This window comes from Sinohyriopsis cumingii, chromosome 6 (assembly GCF_028554795.1).
Source record: "Sinohyriopsis cumingii isolate HCF-2022 chromosome 6, ASM2855479v2, whole genome shotgun sequence".
Lineage (NCBI taxonomy): Eukaryota > Metazoa > Mollusca > Bivalvia > Unionida > Unionidae > Sinohyriopsis > Sinohyriopsis cumingii.
Window position 1 is genome coordinate 50,435,345 of NC_142966.1, and position 24,797 is coordinate 50,460,141.

The 24,797-nt window shown below is 35.3% G+C and overlaps 1 protein-coding gene across 4 annotated transcripts in view; it reads left to right on the forward strand.

Annotated features, from left to right (window-relative positions):
• The window catches only part of LOC149796908 (protocadherin-1-like), a 45,176-nt gene that overhangs the window by 15,334 nt on the left and 5,045 nt on the right, over positions 1 to 24,797 (forward strand). For 2 of the 4 annotated variants that reach the window (XM_089961564.1, XM_089961565.1), the window contains exons 2-5: positions 7,465 to 7,515; positions 19,057 to 21,876; positions 22,931 to 23,086; positions 23,684 to 23,795. In XM_089961564.1, coding sequence (XP_089817690.1) covers positions 19,126 to 21,876; positions 22,931 to 23,086; positions 23,684 to 23,795 — 3,019 coding nt within the window. In that variant the 5' untranslated portion in view covers positions 7,465 to 7,515; positions 19,057 to 19,125. Of the gene's footprint in view, positions 1 to 7,464; positions 7,516 to 10,767; positions 12,886 to 19,056; positions 21,877 to 22,930; positions 23,087 to 23,683; positions 23,796 to 24,797 lie in introns of those variants that run through there. The other 2 variants (XM_089961566.1, XM_089961563.1) reach the window with 2 other exon arrangements.

A 24,797-nucleotide genomic window follows, 5' to 3' on the forward strand; every position in this document is an offset into this window, starting at 1 on the left:
ATGGGAATATATTGACCATTTACATGATGGGAACATACAGACCATTTACATGATGGGAATATACAGACCATTTACATGATGGGAATATATTGACCATTTACATGATGGGAATATATTGACCATTTACATGATGGGAACATACAGACCATTGACATGATGGGAATATACAGACCATTTACATGATGGGAATATATTGACCATTTACATGATGGGAATATATTGACCATTTACATGATGGGAACATACAGACCATTTACATGATGGGAATATACAGACCATTTACATGATGGGAATATATTGACCATTTACATGATGGGAATATACTGACCATGTACATAATGGGAATATACAGACCATTTAAATAATGGAAATATACAGACCATTTACATGATGGGAACATACAGACCATTTACATGATGGGAATAGAGAGACCATGTACATGATGGGAATATACAGACCATTTACATGATGGGAATAGAGAGACCATGTACATGATGGGAACATACAGACCATTTACATGATGGGAATAGAGAGACCATGTACATAATGGGAATATATAGACCATGTACATAATGGGAATATACAGACTATTTACATGATGGGAATATACAGACCATGTACATAATGGGAATATACAGACCATGTACATAATGGGAATATACAGACCATTTACATGATGCGAATATACAGACCATTTACCTGATGTGAATATATGGACCATTTACATGATGGGAATATACAGACCATTTACATGATGGGAATAGCAGACCATTTACATGATAGGAACATACAGACCATGTACATGATGGGAATATACAGACCATTTACATGATGGAAATATACAGACCATTTACATGATGGGAACATACAGACCATTTACATGATGGGAATATACAGACCATTTACATGATGGGTATATACAGACCATTTACATGATGGGAATATATAGACCATTGACATGATGGGAATATACAGACCATGTACATGATGGGAATATACATACCATTTACATGATGGGAATATACAGACCATGTACATGATGGGAATATACAGACCATTTACATGATGGGAATATACAGACCATTTACATGATGGGAATATACAGACCATTTACATGATGGGAATAGACAGACCATGTACATGATGGGAATAGCAGACCATTTACATGATGGGAATATACAGACCATTTACATGAAGGGAATATACAGACCATTTACATGATGGGAATAGCAGACCATTTACATGATGGGAATATACAGACCATTTACATGATGGGAATAGCAGACCATTTACATGATGGAAATATACAGACCATGTACATGATGGGAATATGCAGACCATTTACATGATGGGAATATACAGACCATTTACATGATGGGAATAGCAGACCATTTACATGATGGGAATATACAGACCATTTACATGATGGGAATATACAGACCATTTATATGATGGGAATAGCAGACCATTTACATAATGCGAAGAGCAGACCATTTATGTGATGGGAATATACAGACCATTTACATAATAACAATAACAGATCATTATGCAAATGGTCTGTTATTGCCATCCTGTAAATGGTCTGTATATTCCCATCACATGTAGATGGTAATAACATATCATTTACGCGATGTGAATATACAGACCATTTGTATAATGGGAATATACAGACCATTTACATGATGGGAATATACAGACCATTTACCTGATGTGAATGTATGGACCATTTACATGATGGGAATATACAGACCATGTACATGATGGGAATATACAGACCATTTAAATGATGGGAATATACAGACCATTTACATGATGGGAATATACAGACCATTTACATGATGGGAATAGCAGACCATTTACATGATGGGAATATACAGACCATTTACATGATGGGAATATACAGACCATTTACATGATGGGAATATACAGACCATTTACATGATGGAAATAGCAGACCATTTACATGATGGGAATATACAGACCATTTACATGATGGGAATATACAGACCATATACATGATAGGAATATACAGACCATTGTACTGTATATACTCACATATAAGTAGGACTGTCAGATCTGAGTCTTTGAGTTTAATGTTAGGGCTAAACAATAAATAGACAAAATAGACCCTAATCTTGCAATTGCATCTTGCGACTACAGGTCAGGGTCTATGTCTTTTGCAATTTGATTGGACTTGTGTGCTAATAAATACAGTCATTTAAAAATGTTCATTATAAAAAGCCTTTGTCAACAGGAGTAAGATGGAATTATTTGTGACATTTATAATGCTATTTGACGATTCAATCCACAGATGAGACTGGGCTTTCATTTGACATTTAGATTTAATGCTGTTTTATGTGTATATTTTGAGTTTAAAGATTTTTATCTTTAACAGTGACCCAAATGTTTATACCTTCGAATATGATTAACCTTGATATATCATTGCCAGCATCAATGTCAAAGCATACCATTTTGTAGTATCATTCCATATGCCTGTACAGACCCATTCCACTAAGGTCATTAGCAGATAGTTATCTGCCCATTTTACCTGGATGGTGGACAACTGGACAGTTTTTTCTCTGGATGGACAACATGAGTATATTCTCTTAAAGCTTATGATTTGCATAATACATTGTTTTCAAAAGAATATAATAAAGCAAAATCAGCACATACATTTAAAATATAGATAGAGACTAAAAGTAAGTCTTGTAGTACTGTGTCTCTAGTATGCATAATTTGTCATAAATGTATTTTTGTCATATTCATAGGGTTTTTCAGCTTCCAAACATCATTGGAAATCAGTAGTAAATCTGCTGCATTCTATCAATATGGCTGCCAAAGATGCCTTGTGAGAATGATCTGTTATGGGAATCTGGATAAGCAGAAGAAAAAAAGAAATATACAGCAAAATTAAATGAAGAAGTGGTTGGGAAGAAATGTAAAAATATTTTACTTTCCAATACATTAACACAACCTCATCTTTTATGGATGTATTTTTTCACCTTTATGTCATATAAGTGATGAGGAGAAAATAAGTCATACATGAGAATGTATCATTGGTTCAAAATTATAATAGCTCTTTTGTGAATACATTGAATTATTTCAGATAATGAATAAAGGAAACCTCCTTTTAAGTTTTACACCTTATGTCCAGTCTTTCTTCATGCATGCTTGCTTGATATTGGATTAATTAATTTGTCCTACATAAATTGGTGACACAAATGTGCTTTAAATTTTAATTCTTGTACCCTATGAAAGAGGATGATTATCTGCCAGTATTTTTGCTCTCTCTCTCTTTCTCTCATTTTTATTACATAACATTAAACTGAAATTGCCAACACACACCAGAGTTTAGTTATATATCTTAATGGTTCAGCAATATTTAGTTGAAAAGTGACAATGAATAGTCCTCACAATTTTATATTGTTTCTTATTTGGTTGGACATGCTTAATCACTATTTCTGTCTTTTCTTTGACTTTCTCCCTAATCAATGGAAAAATAAGCAATTACATTGGTGACACCCTACCCCCAAATCAAACAACCAGTTATTTTCACTTGTACTGACCATTCCATCAATACACATCTACAGTAGAGGACATTCGTCTCATTCTGGAACACCAAGCCAAATCAAAGTAAAGATAATGTAATAAAATTAATAATTTTTGACAGTCTAAATTTTTCAACCGTATGGCACTTTTGGTTGCATTAGATTGTACTGAAAAAGTAGATTTTCATTTTATAAATATATTTCTATAAAAGCATGAATAATTTGCTGATTGAAAATCTTCTGCATGATGATGACATATGAAACTATATTGATCTTTCTTCAGATCATTTGGCATTATTATAAAGACCTCACTCTCACTATTTTCGGACACATGTTAATGCTACTTACAAATCTATTGAAATGAATGTTAATCTTTTGTGAATATAGCAATAAGATAACATTATGCAATGAATTTTTTAATCATTCATCCTAATTGTACATTAAGTCCACTTAGAAACTTTCCATGATAATAACGTTAAAATATTTCCAACTACCCTTGATAAAACTTACGATTAGAGAAACAGTAGCAGAAAAAAACATGAAAATTTCTTAGAACAGAGATAGTATTGTGCAACACATTGGAGAGTGGTCACATGTGGAATGTGTTGGACAGTGGTCACTTGTGGACACTAGAAGCTGCTAGTTTAGTTTAGTAATAATGGTTACAGGCTTGCTAGATAGTCACAAATTGACAAAGAAAATGTAAAGTAGGAAGTGATATTGGCTTGGATTGAGGCTATAATCAAGTGTTTTTCTTAAATGCCAATCACCTTCTCAATCATGGCAGTTAAGCACTGATTTTGGACAATACCTTTTACCATTCCCTACCTTTCATTACCTACTCAGCCTAGGTAAAAAGGAGATCCTCAGATACCACTTTTTCACAATGGTCATTGGCTAACAGACAAAAAGGTCAATCTTTAATTGCTTAGAAAGGTGCAATGTTATTTTATAAAGGTAAAAATGACTAGAAAATAAATTGGATTTAGAGATCTCAAGATTAATGGATTTCCTCAAGTTTAAGTGGTAAAGGAACTACAGGTAGATAGTTCATTATTGTGTGCCAGGATGTATGGTAAAATGAAACCATTGAAGGGGGGTGAAAGTAACAGCTCATGATGCATCTGGAGTCTTTTTGTATAAAAACCAAAACAAAGTGCTAGCTTGGTTATTATCAAGCAGCTTTTTGATATGGATGCAACAGAGATGAGTTAGCAGTGTTCATGTTTGTACAGACAGTCTCTGTTGAATTTCGTGTTTGACCAGTTATTGGGTTATTGGTTCCGTTAAGCTCAGGTAGGCATTGTGTTGGTTACAATATTTATGTTGATAACAGTTTGCCAGTTTGTTCCACCTTTATTCAGGTCTTTAACAGTTCAATCCTATTTTATCATTTAATCATTACTTTTCAATTTTAGCAAATGTAATTGAGAGTCTATTATATCTAGGGCATTATAGTGTTCCCTATCTTCAACACAGTAAAGGTTGGGCTTCCCAATGTGTCTCAGATCAAAATCTTTCTTAGAATCCTAAGACATGACTGGGATAGAAAAGGAAGATCATCTGAACTGTGTCATTTTTGTCCTCATATAATAGGAGGTATTGAACTCATAAAGGACTCACTTTTACTGGGACTCCCACCCCCAAACTCCCAACAAAACCCCAGCCAAAATAGTGCAGACTTTGATAAGATAAATCTACCACAATGCATATGATAAGATATTAGATATCCATAAGGAACTTTTACTATTTTTCTATATAAAATACATTTGTACTGGAAGCTGAAGTAATAAATTGATTAAAGGGTTACCTTATGTGATCAGACATTATTTTTCCTGACTTCTATAAAAATAAAGCAAGCTGGTATGTTATATAGTGAATGACTGATTTATGTCAGTACATGTTATGCTTAGTTCAGTTATACAGGATGCAAATATTTGCTTCTATTTAGAATGGTTTGCATTCATGAAGATTTTTAGCAATTTTAGACTTTTTGGGGCATCATTTTGACATTCCATGCATTGCATATTGAATAACATCATAGTTGCTTTTTTGAAAGGATTTATCTTCCTGAAATTTTAAATACTGTTAAATACTTCACACACACACACACACACACACACACACACACACACACACACATACATACTTACAAATACACATTCCTAGTCCTATACTTTGGTGCCATTGTGAAGATATCCCCTGAAAGAGCAGGTTCAATGTCAGGGTGTCAGTGGTACCCATCCTCTGTCCAAATTTATTGCCACAAAAGTTGGGAAGCTGTCAATGTCAAATACCCCTTCCCCTTTTCCCAAATAATGAAGACATGCACCCTGCTGGAATAACCATGGCAACATTTTACTGGTGACAAAAAGAAAGGAAACGGAATAATTGTGATGTGTTTGACCTAGAGCAATTAGTTTTGGGTGATTTATTGGGCATGGTGGCCACATAACAATTCATTTTAAGTTTAATCACCTAAATCTGTTACAAAAGTGTGTGCAGATGGTGATAAATCTTCCATTATATAAAAATAGTCTGCATTTGACACTTTTATTATGCACAGTGTCTGTATGAATCTGTAAATTCTAAATTTGGCATCTACTTTTTCTTAGCTTTCTTTCATATAATGTCCTAAGTTTTTGTTCTATTTTGTCTCAATTTTAGTCAGAAAATAATTTGTATTTCTTAATAATCATAAAATTATATAATTTTACAGTAATTCTTTAAAATGTTTTAATGAAACATTCATATATAGATTTCATGTCTTTTTTAAAATGTAAATCAAACAATTTCAATGTGATTTTACTTCTGTCTACAAAAATAAGTATATATATATATATATATATATATATATATATATATATATATATATATATATATATATATATATATATATATATATATATATATATATATATATATATATATATATATATATATATATGCAGGCTATTGTTTTAGAAACAGCTCAATATATAATTGCAGTATGTACATTTGTAAATTTCTTGCTTCTTTTTAGGTAGAATATTTTCAGTGAAATCCATCATTTTTTTACTTATCCATACACCAGTTTTTCAATGAACAAGAAAGAAACTTAGAAACTCAGTCGCATGTTACATCTATTATTCTTGTGTTGAATATCACAACAGTGATACTTTAAGGTTGGCTTCAAAGCACTCAGAAAAATATATACAGTTTTACCTGAATGAATTTGCAGGAATATTGTAACCTGATTATTTGGTAAGTACTTCTTTTTCTGATGTCATTACCTGTTAATTGGTCAATCATCAGTTGTCTCACTTCCTCTGTGCCTTTTACCCTGCCCCCTCCTATCTTCATTTGACAGGAAAATAAATAATAAAAACTGATAATTATGTGTTTTGACAGTTTTATAAAGCTCTTATGAGAATAGTCTGACAGCTTATCAAACTTGCATGGTGTAAACAAGTTTGTCAGTCAGATGTCAGTGTTTGTACCAGCTGGAGTTGTTTTTAACAGAAGAAAGTTACTAAACAATTTCCTACAAATTGGACTAATAAGGTGGGTATATTTACACAGGATTTTCCACTTTTTTCCACAGACTCTGTGGTTCACTCCTAGTTTTCACAGGATCTAAAAAGAGGAAGAAAAAAAAGGATTTTTCCCTGGGCTCTGGTGCTATAGATTTAAGATATCCAGGGATCTGTGACACATGACCATTGTCCTCTGTGCAAACTGATAAATCAACAACTGACATAAAGTCAGGCTTCAGGGCTGCCCCCTGGTCACTCTAATGTGCTCAGAGGTCTTCACTTCAGTTACTGGTTTTATTGAAGATAGTAAACACTAAATTTAAATCTGTGAAGAAAATCTCGCCGTGGAATATGACAGAAAGTTTTAAAACAGTTATATTCTCTTGCTTCATCCTTTGTAGAAATGAGAGAATAGTGAGGACTCATACTGGAAGAAAAACCTGAATATATAGGTAAGTTTAAATTCTTTTAGTTTTTCAAAACTATTAGGAATAAACATGTATATTATTTACTTCAAAACTGGATTCATTAACCTGTTTTTCACTCAGTTGTTGGGGAGACATGGTTCCTGATAGCACTGAAAGTTTTGAACTTGCTGAGTATTAAGCAGTATTAATTGTGATAAATATATACATATAACTTAATTCATAATAAAATGATTATTTAAAATTGAATGTAAAAAAATATTCTCAATCTGTTCTTCATCTTCCATCCTCATGATTCCAATCTAACTGATGCCATTAACATTTTGTCTGCACTGTTCAGTATTTTTGAAGCGTGATTGAAGTGAAGAGAGACTGAAGACAAAGTTTGATAAAATTTGAAAATTATCTAAAAGTTTAATATTTGTTTGCCTTGAATGTTCATGCATCAGAAAATGTATTTGACTTTGTATAATCAATCATTATACATAGCCTGGGATACTAGTGTGGGTCATTGCATTTCATTAAAAGTATTATGTTAAATATTTGTATCCTATTTTACTCTTTTTATTCTTTATGTACAACAATCGTCCTAGTTGTTTTTACATGGAAGGAAAATGAATGGTCTTTTTTCAGCACTGGATAGTTAGTAATTTATATTTTTTTGACTGTTCCCTGGTACATTCTAAAGATCAGAACGATGTTGTTCTGATGCTCTTGTTGATTTTTCCTAAAAATTTTAAATCATTTTGTAAAGCTTATCTTTCCACTGTAGATACAATGTATTTTTGTTTATCACACTTTTGTGGGAAATGCATATTTATATCATTCTGAAATAAAATACAAAACAGTGGCCCAATGGTTATTATAGAATAATGGACTGTGAAATTCATAGACTTATTGCAATAAATTTATGTTGATGTCTGTTTTGGTCAACTGATAATCCACTGTCACTGGAAAGGTGATCATAAAGTCAGAATTGTAGACTCCATGTCAATGTTTGACTGCTGTCCTAGGAATAATAATGAAGAAGGACGCTTTTAAATAATAAAGAAAGTCAAATAATATGAGCAAAATCATTCTGCTTCACAAACTCCAAAAGTTTTTTTTTTTATGTCAGATGTTAAAAATGGGTGGTCCCAGGCATTATAAACTCTAATTTTAATAGAGAGCAGATGGCACAGCTAAATTGGATGATACAGGATGATTTTAATATGTAAATGAACACAATGGTATTTACATATTAATGCAAGTTTGCAATAAAGTCTAGCGACGCCGTATTCCTGTTTGGTGCAAAATACAGCTATTCATCACCTGTACCAGTCATGTTAATTTCTGGTGAATTTATTTATGGTAGTCATCTGTTTTATCCAGGCCCATCCAGAAACACAAATTTTGTTAGATAATTGATGATTCAGATAACTCATAATTTTATGCACAAAAATTATTTTCCTGGCTTTAAGTATGCCTTGTTATTGATAGGTATGTTAATATCTGCAACTGCAAATTTGTTTTCATGGACATTCAAGTTGGTGTAAGCCATTATTTATTGCATAACTATATTATACCATATTTACTTTAGTGAAATTTAAATTTAATGACATCCCATTTGGATCCTTGTATTCAAACCAATCTTAACATTTCCAAATGAGCTGCAACTAAAATTTAAACTTGCACTGAACATTCCAGTGTTTACTGAGTTATGAAAGTCCACACAACTTGCATTGAATGCCCTTGTTTACACTGATGTTTGATTGTTTGGTCTTGTGTGGTGGAGAAAACCAATAACATTGAGTTGGTGACTACTTTATCCTTATATGTGCTAGAGCAGGGGATCAAACCAATTGACTGCTGAGTTGAAAAGGGAGTGTGTAACCACTGGACTAGTTAAGTAAGCTGCACTGCACTTCAGATTTCTTGTCTGCAGAAAGCACAGTCCTTTAGAAATGATTTGTCCAGTGCATTGAAATATTTTTGTGCTATTATCTTTAAATCTGATGCAAAACCTAATTATAAAATTTCAGTGAAAAAAGAATTTAGGGACATAAAGTACCAGTCATTATCAAATCTCAGTTTACTGAGTTTTGAGAAGATAATGACAGAGGTAATACATTTTTCTTGTTTACTTTTGTATTCATTTGTAATTCTATCTATATACCCCTTCACTGGTCTCTGTAAGATTATTTTCAAATCTAAATACTGATGTGAATGGAAATGTAAATTATTCAATATGGTTTTTTTATCTGCCAGTGATATCTGATGCAATTTGTGATTTATTTAATAGTGAGCATGGGTATACATTTTGTAGAGGTCAATGCCAAAATGTTCACAGTCTGTTTGTAGTTTACCTGATTACTTGGATGCTCTCAGCAATCATTGAAATGGCAATGTATGCTTGTAATTATGAGATTAGTTTTCAAGGTAAAGCAATAATAAAATGCATTAATGATTTTGACCAGGTGATAATGCTAAATTAATCCCAACACACACAGCAGATCGTTTAGTGAATTTGGTACCAGTTCTTTCAAATAAGACAACATGATCAGAATATGATCATGTTGGCATTGTTACACATGAGAATGCCCAAGGGATTTTTCCTCCTTCCAATCTGACAATCCCCTCCCCCCAAAAATTTAACTTATGGCATCTTGATCACAATGGGATGAGGAGGGTTAACATAAAATGTCCCCCAGACAATTAAGCCCATATGCAATGGTGCATTTGTGTGCACTTTAGTATTATCTCGTGAATAAGTTTTAATGTTTTGTTTTTGACATAAATGGAGTTTTATTGAAGTTTTTAAAAAGAGTTCTAAAGTTTAAAACTCAGAGTAAAGGTTACCATAAGAACTCACTTATAGGTTAGATCCAACTGTCAACTGCATGGACCCAGATCTACCATCACATAATGCAATGGCAGATCTGTGTCTGTACAGTTTATTAGGAATGATCTGTACAGAAAACAGCATAGACTCTGATCTGCTGGTGAATTAAGTGACAGTAGAACAGGGTCTTTATTTTTTGCAGTGAATACATTATGTAGTTTAAATAAGATATGTTGTAAATTGTTACAGAAGAAGTTACCTTACCTTTTTGGAATCATACAGAAACAAAATATATGAAATGTATGAAACATATTAAAGTTTATTTGAAAATAAATATTTCACAAAGTACCAGTGGTTCAGTTTATTTTCTTTCAAATTTTGAAATGACTAGGTTTGTCTGTATCTTATATTTTTGGCTTTAAAGATTATCACAGATAATACAAAGAAAGTTTACACTCATTTTGTCACCAAATATCCAGAATAAGTTTGAAGTGTAGTTTCTCAATTTAAGCATAAGTAATATTCTTGACAAGTTAAGTCAAAGTAAAACCATGATGAAAAATGACACTTGCCTGAAAGACAGGTGTGACCACTGTCCACTAAAATCCCTAGAGGTGAGAAAGTCATAGGTTAAGTGACATCTCCCTCATCATTCTTGTTGTCAGGTGTGACAGTTACATCTTTCTTCTAATACATCTATATTCCCACTTTCACATGGTTTACATATGTAACAATTACTTCTTTTTGTATTTCTAAATTCCATTTGCACTTGCAATGTAGTATATGGAGTCAGTGACATTCATTCTTGCTCACAGAGACCTCACCTGAGTTGAGATGTTACATATGAAAAAGTGCCAAAGAAATACCTCTTTAAAAAAAATTCAGGTTACAATAGATTGGTATTTGTGTAACAGAATAAAATTGTTGGAACAGTTCAAGTTTTGATTGCAAGTAATTAGTTCTTTATCAGATCAATTAAAGGTATTAATTCCATTATGTTTGCTATTGTAGTAGGCACTGTAACATAAAAGAATTAATTCATGTCCCCTTTCACACCAGCCGTACACACAGACTGTCTGGCACACTTGCCTGAATGGGGGGAAAAAGAAAACCTAACAAAAACAATGGGGGGAATACCTGTGAACCAATCAGCCATGATAGGAGGATATGTTTGATGCCAAGTATAAAGATATGCATGGGTCACTGTAAAAATGCATACATAATGAGGACATTCCTGTTTCAGTGCTGTTCAGTATTCAGTGAGATCTTATACATTAATTTAATAAGGCTTTAATCTTGCCTTGATACTTCATTTCACTGATAATAAAAGGTATGTAACTGTCTTATTGTTAAAATTTACACATTTATTTAAATTAAGAATAGTACATATACATTTTGAAATCAAAAATATCCAAGGGCTTGCAAAAGAATGATTAAGCAAAATTAAATTTTATTTTTTAAAATTTGAGTTATACTTAAAAGCATTGGATAAGCTTTAGGATTATTTTTTTTACTGCTTAATTTAAACTTAAATTCAGACTTCATGTTTGACTTTGTATCAGCCAATGTTAGATGTGGTACCCAGGAAATATAATTCACATTTCAGAAATGATTTATTTGGCTTATTTTTTTATATTTATTGATTTAGTTTGCATTTAGAAGTAAAAAATATGTGTCAGTTTGTACAGTTTTTTTATGAACAGTTTATTATTTCTAAGAACTTAATTTTTTTTGTCAAGTCTTTTTAAAAACATCTGGTCATAATTTTTTAAATCAACAAAAGCTTTATCATGACTCTAAGTGAATTATTAGAAAGAAACTTGACCAGTACAGTTAGAGAGTTTTATAAGTGTCCGTGGTTGCTTTTTAGAAAACCCCCCACAGTTTTAACCATAATAAACAAATTGTACAATCCCACATGTGACAAGGATTTGCATTGACTGGTTAATGAATATGAAACTTATTTGAATAAACTGCTGTCAACTCATTGGGAAAAATCACATGACTTGCTCAGAACACTCCTCTATGCTTATGTGCATTACAGTAAGAACTAATTATGAATATGAAATGCAGGGCCTCATGTAACTTAATAAATCACTCTGCCTTTACGTCAGGTCTTTTGGGATCTAGTTATTTGAGCCTCCTGTGGTTGAAACAGGATAAAGTTGGAGGCACTCAACGCACATGTCATATCACTTTAATCCAGGTAGAATTTTGTAGTGGCTTATTGCCGGCATTGTGACTGATACATCTACCAGTTCTTTCCTATGGAAGACATTCTTAAGCCACAGGGTATCCGTGTTTCTCATCATTATTGGAAATTTCTGTGTTGATAGCCAGTCATTGATTTGATGGGTCTTGAGGGTAGTTTTACAGAACTAGAAAAAAACATAGAATTACATAACTGATGATGGCTCAAAGACTCAGATGAAGTGCTCTTTTGTGGATTAAAGAAATTGTGCAGTGGTTGCATTATGTAGGATTGAGCAGCTGTTCTGTAACGTGTCAGCATTCATATGGGAAACAATAACATTTCATCTAGAGTTTCAAATTTTAAAGGAAAATTCTGAGCAAAGGTATGATATGTATTCAGTTCATTGTTAATTTATTGCATGTATCACATTCAAGCACAGTTTGTCCAAGATTCAGGAGAAATCAGATTTTAGTTTCTTGATTATTGTACAATGGATGTTCACTGTTTTCTTGTGAACACCACATCATTCATGTTGTGTAGACATCACTTCTAGTTATTGTTGTGTAAGTGATGACAGATAGACTGCTCTAGACCTAATTAATCATTAAGTGTGTTTTTGTTACAGGGAGAAATGGTATGTGTGTAAATTAACATTGCAAGTTTAAGTAAGTGATCTCACTGCAGCTTAAGTAAGTGATCTCACTGCAATTTTAAGTAAGTGATCTCACTGCAAGTTTAAATAAATGATCTCACTGCAAGTTTAAGTAAGTGATCTCACTGCAGTTTCAGTTGCAAATTATCTGATATGTTGTCTTTAAAAAAAACAGATGATTTAAAAAATGAAAAACTAATATACACAAACTTCATCTAATTGATAAGGCCTACAGTTATTACAAATCAAGTTTTCATGTATGGTTACTCATATCAGATGACTTGTTCAATCCTTGATCACTCTGTCAACTAGATTTTGAAATGTAGTTCCACTTGTAAGTTAAGTGCATGGCTACTCACACAAATAAAAAAAAAATTAAAAAATAACTTATAATACCTATTTGCATATTTCACACATAAATAGATTTTTAATTTTATAGATTGTCCTTTTTAATCAGTCACTAATATTTACAGGATTTTTTAGTGAGGAAAGAAAATTGAATTTGGTATTGATTTTGTATAAATTATGTACAAAGAAGAATCTTTTGCTACTCAGAAAAATGTTAAATACATATTTGTTTTAAATAATATGCATCTGAATAAATGCAAAAATCTCAGTAAATACAAAAATATAGTTGTAAGCTTTGTGGACTCATAGAACATCTATATTCCAACTGTTATCCTGAGCAGGATGTACTCAGGTGTGACATTATGTAGTGTATTTGGATGTACTCAGGTGTTGCATTATGTAGTGTATTTGGATGTACTCAGGTGTGGCATTATGTAGTGTATTTGGATGTATTCAGGTGTGGCATTATGTAGTGTATTTGGATGTACTCAGGTGTGTCTTTATGTAGTGCATTTGGATGTACTCAGGTGTGGCATTATGTAGTGTATTTGGATGTACTCAGGTGTGGCATTATGTAGTGTATTTGGATGTACTCAGGTGTGGCATTATGTAGTGTATTTGGATGTACTCAGGTGTGACATTATGTAGTATATTTGGATGTACTCAGATGTTGCATTATGTAGTGTATTTGGATGTACTCAGGTGTGGCATTATGTGGTGCATTTGGATAGAACCAACATGGCAAGAATTGGGATGCATCAGTGGCAGAGTGGTTATAAATACCAAGTGTGACTAACTGAAGTCTAAACTATGTAGGCCATAATGAACAGTTTTTCTCTTGAACCCAGCAAATGACACATAGGTGATATGTCTAAAGGGTCCACCTTTTTGGTGATGTGTTGCTTTTGTCTGGGCACTCTGATTTCTTCCACCTCCCTAAAGGTGACCTATTGCCCAACCATTTAGTGAGGTGATGGGTTGTGGGTTTTCAGGTATCTACATCCCTGTACTTAGAGCTGGTAAATGTTGGGTTGAGAGCTCTGAATCACGAGTCAAGGGTACTCTGATAAACTGGGGAGGGGGGGATAGACCAACATACATACATACCCAGTGCAGCCAATGATAATTTATTTTCTACATCTTGAATATCTGATTAGCCACAAGTTTGAAACTGAACTTAGATTTGAATGATGATTAAGATATTGATAGCAAACTTGAATGTCCAATTTTTCTGTTAAGAAAACCAATAATTCATGTATGGGACTGGTGCAAATATGTACAAGTTTATCAACTTATTTTAGAAGAGGATGGATATTGCTTTACTGCTGTCCATAAGGTCCTGCCATCCTGACACTATCTAGTGTGATAGCACAGAAATTACTGTCCATAAGGTCCTGCTGCCCTGACACTATCTAGTGTGATAGTACATAAACTACAGTCCATTAGGTCCTGCCATCCTGACACTATCTAGTGTGATAGTACATAAACTACAGTCCATTAGGTCCTGCCATCCTGACACTATCTAGTGTGATAGTACATAAACTACTGTCCATAAGGTCCTGCCATCCTGACACTATCTAGTGTGATAGTACATAAACTACAGTCCATTAGGTCCTGCCATCCTGACACTATCTAGTGTGATAGTACATAAACTACAGTCCATTAGGTCCTGCCATCCTGACACTATCTAGTGTGATAGTACATAAACTACAGTCCATTAGGTCCTGCCATCCTGACACTATCTAGTGTGATAGTACATAAACTACTGTCCATAAGGTCCTGCCATCCTGACACTATCTAGTGTGATAGTACATAAACTACAGTTTATTAGGTCCTGCCATCCTGACACTATCTAGTGTGATAGCACAGAAACTACTGTCCATAAGGTCCTGCCATCCTGACACTATCTAGTGTGATAGTACATAAACTACAGTCCATTAGGTCCTGCCATCCTGACACTATCTATTTTGATAGCACAGAAACTACTGTCCATAAGGTCCTGCCATCCTGACAGTAATACAGAAACTACTGGACTTAAGGTCCTGCCATCCTGATACTATCTAGTGTGATAGCACAGAAACTACTAAGGTCCTGTCATCCTGACACTATCTAGTGTGATAGCACAGAAACTACTGGACTTAAGGTCCTGCCACCCTGACACTATCTAGTGTGATAGCACAGAAACTACTGGACTTAAGGTCCTGCCACCCTGACACTATCTAGTGTGATAGCACAGAAACTACTGGACTTAAGGTCCTGCTGCCTTGACACTATCTAGTGTGATAGCACAGAAACTACTGGACTTAAGGTCCTGCTGCCCTGACACTATCTAGTGTGATAGCACAGAAACTACTGGACTTAAGGTCCTGCTGCCCTGACACTATCTAGTGTGATAGCACAGAAACTACTGGACTTAAGGTCCTGCTGCCCTGACACTATCTAGTGTGATAGCACAGAAACTACTGGACTTAAGGTCCTGCCATCCTGACACTATCTAGTGTGATAGCACAGAAACTACTGGACTTAAGGTCCTGCCTCCCTGACACTATCTAGTGTGATAGCACAGAAACTACTGGACTTAAGGTCCTGCTGCCCTGACACTATCTAGTGTGATAGCACAGAAACTACTGGACTTAAGGTCCTGCCTCCCTGACACTATCTAGTGTGATAGCACAGAAACTACTGGACTTAAGGTCCTGCTGCCCTGACACTATCTAGTGTGATAGCACAGAAACTACTGGACTTAAGGTCCTGCTGCCCTGACACTATATAGTGTGATAGCACAGAAACTACTGGACTTAAGGTCCTGCCTCCCTGACACTATCTAGTGTGATAGCACAGAAACTACTGGACTTAAGGTCCTGCCATCCTGACACTATCTAGTGTGATAGCACATAAACTACTGGACTTAAGGTCCTGCCATCCTGACACTATCTAGTGTGATAGCACAGAAACTACTGGACTTAAGGTCCTGCCATCCTGACACTATCTAGTGTGATAGCACAGAAACTACTGGACTTAAGGTCCTGCTGCCCTGACACTATCTAGTGTGATAGCACAGAAACTACTGGACTTAAGGTCCTGCCATCCTGACACTATCTAGTGTGATAGCACAGAAACTACTGGACTTAAGGTCCTGCCATCCTGACACTATCTAGTGTGATAGCACAGAAACTACTGGACTTAAGGTCCTGCCTCCCTGACACTATCTAGTGTGATAGCACAGAAACTACTGGACTTAAGGTCCTGCCATCCTGACACTATCTAGTGTGATAGCACATAAACTACTGGACTTAAGGTCCTGCCTCCCTGACACTATCTAGTGTGATAGCACAGAAACTACTGGACTTAAGGTCCTGCCATCCTGACACTATCTAGTGTGATAGCACAGAAACTACTGGACTTAAGGTCCTGCCATCCTGACACTATCTAGTGTGATAGCACAGAAACTACTGGACTTAAGGTCCTGCCATCCTGACACTATCTAGTGTGATAGCACAGAAACTACTGGACTTAAGGTCCTGCCTCCCTGACACTATCTAGTGTGATAGCACAGAAACTACTGGACTTAAGGTCCTGCCTCCCTGACACTATCTAGTGTGATAGCACAGAAACTACTGGACTTAAGGTCCTGCTGCCCTGACACTATCTAGTGTGATAGCACATAAACTACTGGACTTAAGGTCCTGCTGCCCTGACACTATCTAGTGTGATAGCACATAAACTACTGGACTTAAGGTCCTGCCATCCTGACACTATCTAGTGTGATAGCACAGAAACTACTGGACTTAAGGTCCTGCCATCCTGACACTATCTAGTGTGATAGCACAGAAACTACTGGACTTAAGGTCCTGCCACCCTGACACTATCTAGTGTGATAGCACAGAAACTACTGGACTTAAGGTCCTGCCACCCTGACACTATCTAGTGTGATAGCACAGAAACTACTGGACTTAAGGTCCTGCCACCCTGACACTATCTAGTGTGATAGCACAGAAACTACTGGACTTAAGGTCCTGCCGCCCTGACACTATCTAGTGTGATAGCACAGAAACTACTGGACTTAAGGTCCTGCCGCCCTGACACTATCTAGTGTGATAGCACAGAAACTACTGGACTTAAGGTCCTGCCGCCCTGACACTATCTAGTGTGATAGCACAGAAACTACTGGACTTAAGGTCCTGCCGCCCTGACACTATCTAGTGTGATAGTACATAAACTACTGGACTTAAGGTCCTGCTGCCCTGACACTATCTAGTGTGATAGCACAGAAACTACTGGACTTAAGGTCCTGCCATCCTGACACTATCTAGTGTGATAGCACATAAATTACTGGACTTAAGGTCCTGCCATCCTGACACTATCTAGTGTGATAGCACAGAAACTACTGGACTTAAGGTCCTGCCATCCTGACACTATCTAGTGTGATAGCACAGAAACTACTGGACTTAAGGTCCTGCCATCCTGACACTATCTAGTGTGATAGCACATAAACTACTGGACTTAAGGTCCTGCTGCCCTGACACTATCTAGTGTGATAGCACATAAACTACTGGACTTAAGGTCCTGCCATCCTGACACTATCTAGTGTGATAGCACATAAACTACTGGACTTAAGGTCCTGCCATCCTGACACTATCTAGTGTGATAGCACATAAACTACTGGACTTAAGGTCCTGCCATCATGACACTATCTAGTGTGATAGCACATAAACTACTGGACTTAAGGTCCTGCCATCCTGACACTATCTAGTGTGATAGCACAGAAACTACTGGACTTAAGGTCCTGCTGCCCTGACACTATCTAGTGTGATAGCACAGAAACTACTGGACTTAAGGTCCTGCTGCCCTGACACTATCTAGTGTGATAGCACAGAAACTACTGGACTTAAGGTCCTGCCATCCTGACACTATCTAGTGTGATAGCACATAAACTACTGGACTTAAGGTCCTGCCATCCTGACACTATCTAGTGTGATAGCACAGAAACTACTGGACTTAAGGTCCTGCTGCCCTGACACTATCTAGTGTGATAGCACATAAACTACTGGACTTAAGGTCCTGCCATCCTGACACTATCTAGCGTGATAGCACATAAACTACTGGACTTAAGGTCCTGCCACCCTGACACTATCTAGCGTGATAGCACAGAAACTACTGGACTTAAGGTCCTGCCACCCTGACACTATCTAGTGTGATAGCACAGAAACTACTGGACTTAAGGTCCTGCTGCCCTGACACTATCTAGTGTGATAGCACAGAAACTACTGGAGTTAAGGTCATGACAGTGTTCACACTTAATCATGGCCATGAATAAATAATTTGCCCATTACTAATAAACTTTCCAGTTCTCTTTACACATTTTTGAGTTTGTTAGTGTTATATTTTCTATTGGACAAAATCTTGTTAGCACAGTTAAGCAATATCCACATGAGATAAACAAATTAGATTTAAAAGTATCATACTTTTGTATTGCATCAACTTTTGTCTTTTATTTATTTATTGCAATATTTCAGGATTTTATTGATATATTCTATATTTGCTGTCTTTCAGATGAAATTCATCGATGATTCTTTACATGCAGACATACTGAGAAAAGACTGAAGAAAGAGCAATCTCATCATGATGAAAAAGAATTTTGTATTTATCTTTTTTTACACTGTAATCAGTGCATGCTGGTCTGCAGAAAACAATGCACCAGTCATCAATTTCACTGTTGTGGAAAATGTACAAAATGGATATTTTATTGGCAGTATTAAAGAGAAAGTGGCCCCACTTTTAAACATAACCAAAAGTAATGAAACCTATGTGTTCTCTTTTTGGTCCTCTTCTGAGTACCAGAGCCTGTTCCTCATCAGTGGTGATACTGGAAATCTCACTACACTGAATGCTATAGACAGGGAATCAATCTGCAAATTTTTGCAAACATGTATTTTGAAGTTTGATGTAGGGGTCAAATCCAGAGATGGCACATTCTACAGGTATGTCACTATAAATGTGCAGATTGAGGATGTAAACGATAATGCACCAACTTTCCCGAACAAGACTATGACCTTGCAGATATCAGAAGGAGTGCAGGTTGGTTCAGTCTACCGCATTGACAGTCCAGTGGACAGAGATACAGGGGCAAATAACTCTATTCAGAGTATTGAAATTGTGCCAAACAGCGATGTGTTTGGATTGGATATGGAGCCAAATTTAGATGGAAGTTTCCAGGTTAAGATACGAGTCAAAAGCAACTTAGACAGAGAAATGAAAGATTTTTATGAAATAATTGTCATGGCTAAAGATGGAGGTGACCCTCCCAAGTCTGGTTCCTTGACAGTTAACATTCACATTCTTGATGTGAATGACAACAAGCCACAGTTCAGTAATACAACTTATCATGTTGCTGTAAATGAAACGACTCCCCCAAACTCAGTTATTTTGACGCTGTCTGCAACTGATGCTGACATTGGAGAAAATGGACGGGTGACCTACAGAATCAGCAATTATCAGTTGGATGCTGACGTGATCAAGGAGATATTTACTATCGATTCCCAAAATGGTGAGCTACTGTTGAAAACTAATGTGATAAATGAACAAGGGAAAAGTTACAAATTCATTGTTGAAGCTGTTGACCATGGTATGGAGCCACTGGAATCCCAAGCAGAAGTAACTGTGGTCATCATAGATTCAACAAATAATGTTCCACTTCTGAGACTTGTTCCATCTTTTGGAGGAAATGTACAGTTTACAAACATTTCAGAATTAGCTGCTTTGGGAACATTTGTGGAGAATCTAGAAGTTGTTGATTCTGATGTAGGGGAAAATGGAAACATTTCTTGTGTGTCATTGAATTCGTACTTTACTGTGACATTCCTTGGAAGCAGTGACTCCTTAATGAGATTTGTAGTAACTGTGCAAAATATGCTTGATAGAGAAACACAAGATTTACATAATGTTACCATAGTTTGCTTTGACCACGGATCCCCCAGACTTAGTTCTTCTGTAAGTTTTCTTGTTCATGTCACTGATGTGAATGACAACAGACCATTATTCAAATCAGAAAACTATACTGCATACATTCCAGAAAATAATGATATTAATGCAATAATTCTGCAGGTCTCTGCCACTGACCAGGATATTAGCAACAATGGACTGGTTCAGTATTATGTAAATGAAGATGGACAAGGAGTGGTCACAGTTGGGCGTAATAATGGAATCCTGTATGCTGCGAAAGTCTTTGATCGAGAGGCAAATGAGAGCTTTGTTTTCAGAATTCTTGCCATAGATCTCGGTAGTCCAGCCTTGACTGGTACTGCGACAGTTACCTTACATATTGAGGACAGGAATGATCAGGTACCAAAGTTCCTTAATGCAGTCAACCCTTTCAGAATTGCAGAAAACCTGCCATCTGATACCAGTGTTGGTTACCTGAAGGCAGAGGATGGGGACATAGGAATCAATGCTGAATTGTCATTTGCCATGCTAAAAGAATATTCATATGTCCCTTTTGTTGTGTTTACAGATGGACTTATCAAGACAAACAAGGAACTGGATCGAGAGCAGCAGAGTCGCTACAATTTTCAAGTCATGGTTACTGACCATGGTGAACCTAGACTTAGCAGCATTGCTAATTTTACTGTATTTGTCACAGATGTCAATGACAATGTGCCAAGGATTACTTATCCAAGTGAAAATAACAACACCATCTCTATTCTGTACCCAGATGAAGAGACTACGTTTGTGTGCCAGATTCAGGCATATGACAATGATGATGGAGACAACAGTGTTCTAGTTTACAGTATATCTGCAGGAAATGATCTTGGCATTTTCAGAATTGATAAGAATCTTGGACGCATCTATGTACAAAACATTGTAAGTATTGATTCTGACATGAAGGTTTCACTGATGATTTATGTGGAGGACAAAGGCAAAAACCCTCTTTCATTATCAGCAGTCCTCAACATCAACATGAGATACACAAATGCCACCACAGGTATGTCAACTGGATCAAAAGATGACAGTAAATATATCATAATTTCAGTGGTGGTTATCTTAGCTACAATCATGATCGCTGGAGGAATAATTGGAATTATATTTTTCTTAAGGCGCATTGATCGAAACAAAAATAAAACTATTCAGAATCAAAGTCAAGTTTATTCAGACTCTGGATTTCAGTCACAATATTCAGCAGAGAAACCAGTGAGCACAATAGATAGATTCCTGGATGGTGCTTGCATTCAAACAGATAAACAGGATAGTGAGAATAAAAAGAATGAAGCAAGTTTCAGCTCAGATTGCTCCTATGACCCCCTTCCCAAACGTCACATGGTCATCAATTTATCTGGGTGCACCACACTGAAGACAGAGTCAGAGACAGATGGACAGGTACAATCTCTTACACAATTATTTTTTATTGATTTCTTTGCTTTCCTTCTTATCTATCATCAGTTCACTTTAGCATTCAACAAAATATAATTTTTTATGTATACACTATAAACTAATATTTAGTTATTAAGTTTACATTGATTAAGAAAAATAAGTAAATATATAGATAATAGATGCCAAATTGATCCAAGTTTATAAAATCTGTTTTCCACTAATAGGCTTGCAACAAGTGGGGTCTTTCTTTTAAAAAGAAATGTAATATATAAATTCATATATGGCCATCTGAGAAACTTCCAAATAGACGAAAGATTCTTCAAGTGAGTATTTTGGGAAATAACAATCATTCAAAAATGTGATGTCAGGATAAAATAGAATCAACAGTATTTTAAAACGGTCAGTAAGAGTAATGGAGACTGAAATTTCTTTTTTCCTTGGCCTTACTGAACAACAATCAGACATATGATTGTCCTTGGAAATGAAAATTTAAGAGTTTAATAAAACTTTTATGTATCTTTATTTTTAGAAACACTGCACTCTTGTAAGAATTCTTGTAGCAATTGAAAGTAGTTTTTCATAAAATGTATTGTTTTCTATGAGATGATTATTTATGGTCAAGTGTAGGTGAACAGTATAGGTTAATTAGCTGGCTGTCACATTTTACTGTTTTCCATCCTATGATTATTTATGGTTGTTGTTGTTGTTGTTGTTGTAGTAGGATTTAATGCCATTTTTCAGCACACGATAGGCTATACATGGCGGCCAGTATTAATGGTGGAGGAAGAACCCGGAAAACCCCCGGAAAGAACCACCAACCCATGAGAAGCTACTGGCAAGCTTTCTCACATACCCACATTAGCCGAATCTGAGACTCGAACCCATGCAGACAGAGGTGAGATGGCAGTGATCTGTAACGGAGAGCGCTTTAAACCACTTGGCCACTCGGGGCCCTGATTATTTATGGACTAGTGTATGTTTATATTATATGTTATTATAGCTGATTATCACATTTGACTGAAGTTAACATGGTACAGTATTTTTCATTTACAAATTCCAGCCACATTTCCCAACTCTGATGAATAGTCCCAGATCCCATGATTCTCTTCATCAGGACAGGATTAGAACACAACTATATGGCATTAATCAGCAACAGATGATGTTACAGTCACGGGCCAAACAGTGGATAAAGGAACAACAGCTCCATCAGAAGCAGGTAAAATCCTTGTCATGATGTTGCCGTCAGTCATGTTTTGTGACAATGATAATTATGTTGATGACAATGACGACAGTGATAATCTACAAATTACTAATTGCTTAGTCAGCATTATTCAGAATGAATCATTAATTTCATAAGAATTTTGTTCTTTGTTTCAATCTTTGATGACCTGAAGTGAAGTAGATTCTGAAAGTTACATATAATTGAAAGCACTGAATGATGATGATGATGATGATGATGATAATGATGATGATGTCACAAAATAATAACCTGTTTTCAATAGCAACAATGTTTCGGAAATTCTTTGATGATGAAAATAAAATATGGGGGGAGGGGATTGTTTTCTTCTAGCTGGGATAATTCTTCTGTAACCTCAAGATAATTATTTTGTAACTAACATTATTGATGTAATAAGTTATTTTTATGTAGATCAACAAGAATAAATTTGTCAAGGTCTTTGATGGCTGGAAATTAATTTTACAAAATTTTACTGCATAAAAATTAATGTACATCCCTAAGAAGCAATAGCCCATGTTTATTAAAAGAACAAATGTTTAAGTAAATCTACTAACTCTGCATAATATCATATTTCAGTTTCCTGGTCACACGGAGGACAGTCACAGTCACACATCAGGGGAGACAATTCCTAGTGACAGTGGGAGGGGTGGAAGTGAGGAAGATATGTCCAGTGTTCCAAACTCTGCAGGTAATGTTGCTTTTCAGAATTATTTGTTTCAGCCACTGGGTCTAATAAATGTGGCAAGTTTAGTTGATTAGTTTCCATTGTGTAATCTCTGAAGCCTTTGTATCAGATTGAAAATAGATCGTAGCCCATGGCTAGGTTGTTCACAATTGCATAATGATGATTCTACAACTGTCCAAAGATGTAATAATTGTATTTTATCACAGCATTTAGGGAAAGTGGGTTATTTTTTTTATTAAATTTTATAATAGAAACTCTTTTTTATCTTAAATTTTAACTTCATGCATATTTCACTACGTTAGTGAAATTCCAAGATGGTCTAAACTTCTTTAAGAAGTTCAGGAGCAAGGGGTGGCCATGACATTCAGAAGTTTTATGGAGGCTTACTAAATTAAGGAGCATAACGTTGATACTCAGAATTTCGATGGAAGCTTATTATGTCTTGGAGCATAAAGTATTCATGATATTTAGAAGTTTGTTGGAAGCTTATTATGTCTTGGAGCATAAAGTATTTATGATATTTAGAAGTTTGTTGGAAGCTTATTATGTCTTGGAGCATAAAGTATTTATGATATTTAGAGGTTTGTTGGAAGCTTATTATGTCTTGGAGCATAAAGTATTCATCATATTTAGAGGTTTGTTGGAAGCTTATTATGTCTTGGAGCATAAAGTATTCATCATATTTAGAGGTTTGTTGGAAGCTTATTATGTCTTGGAGCATAAGGTATTCATGATATTTAGAGGTTTGTTGGAAGCTTATTATGTCTTGGAGCATAAAGTATTCATCATATTTAGAGGTTTGTTGGAAGCTTATTATGTCTTGGAGCATAAAGTATTCATCATATTTAGAGGTTTGTTGGAAGCTTATTATGTCTTGGAGCATAAAGTATTCATGATATTTAGAGGTTTGTTGGAAGCTTATTATGTCTTGGAGCATAAAGTATTCATGATATTTAGAGGTTTGTTGTAAGATTATTGCTGAGATACCAAAATTACTGGTTAGAA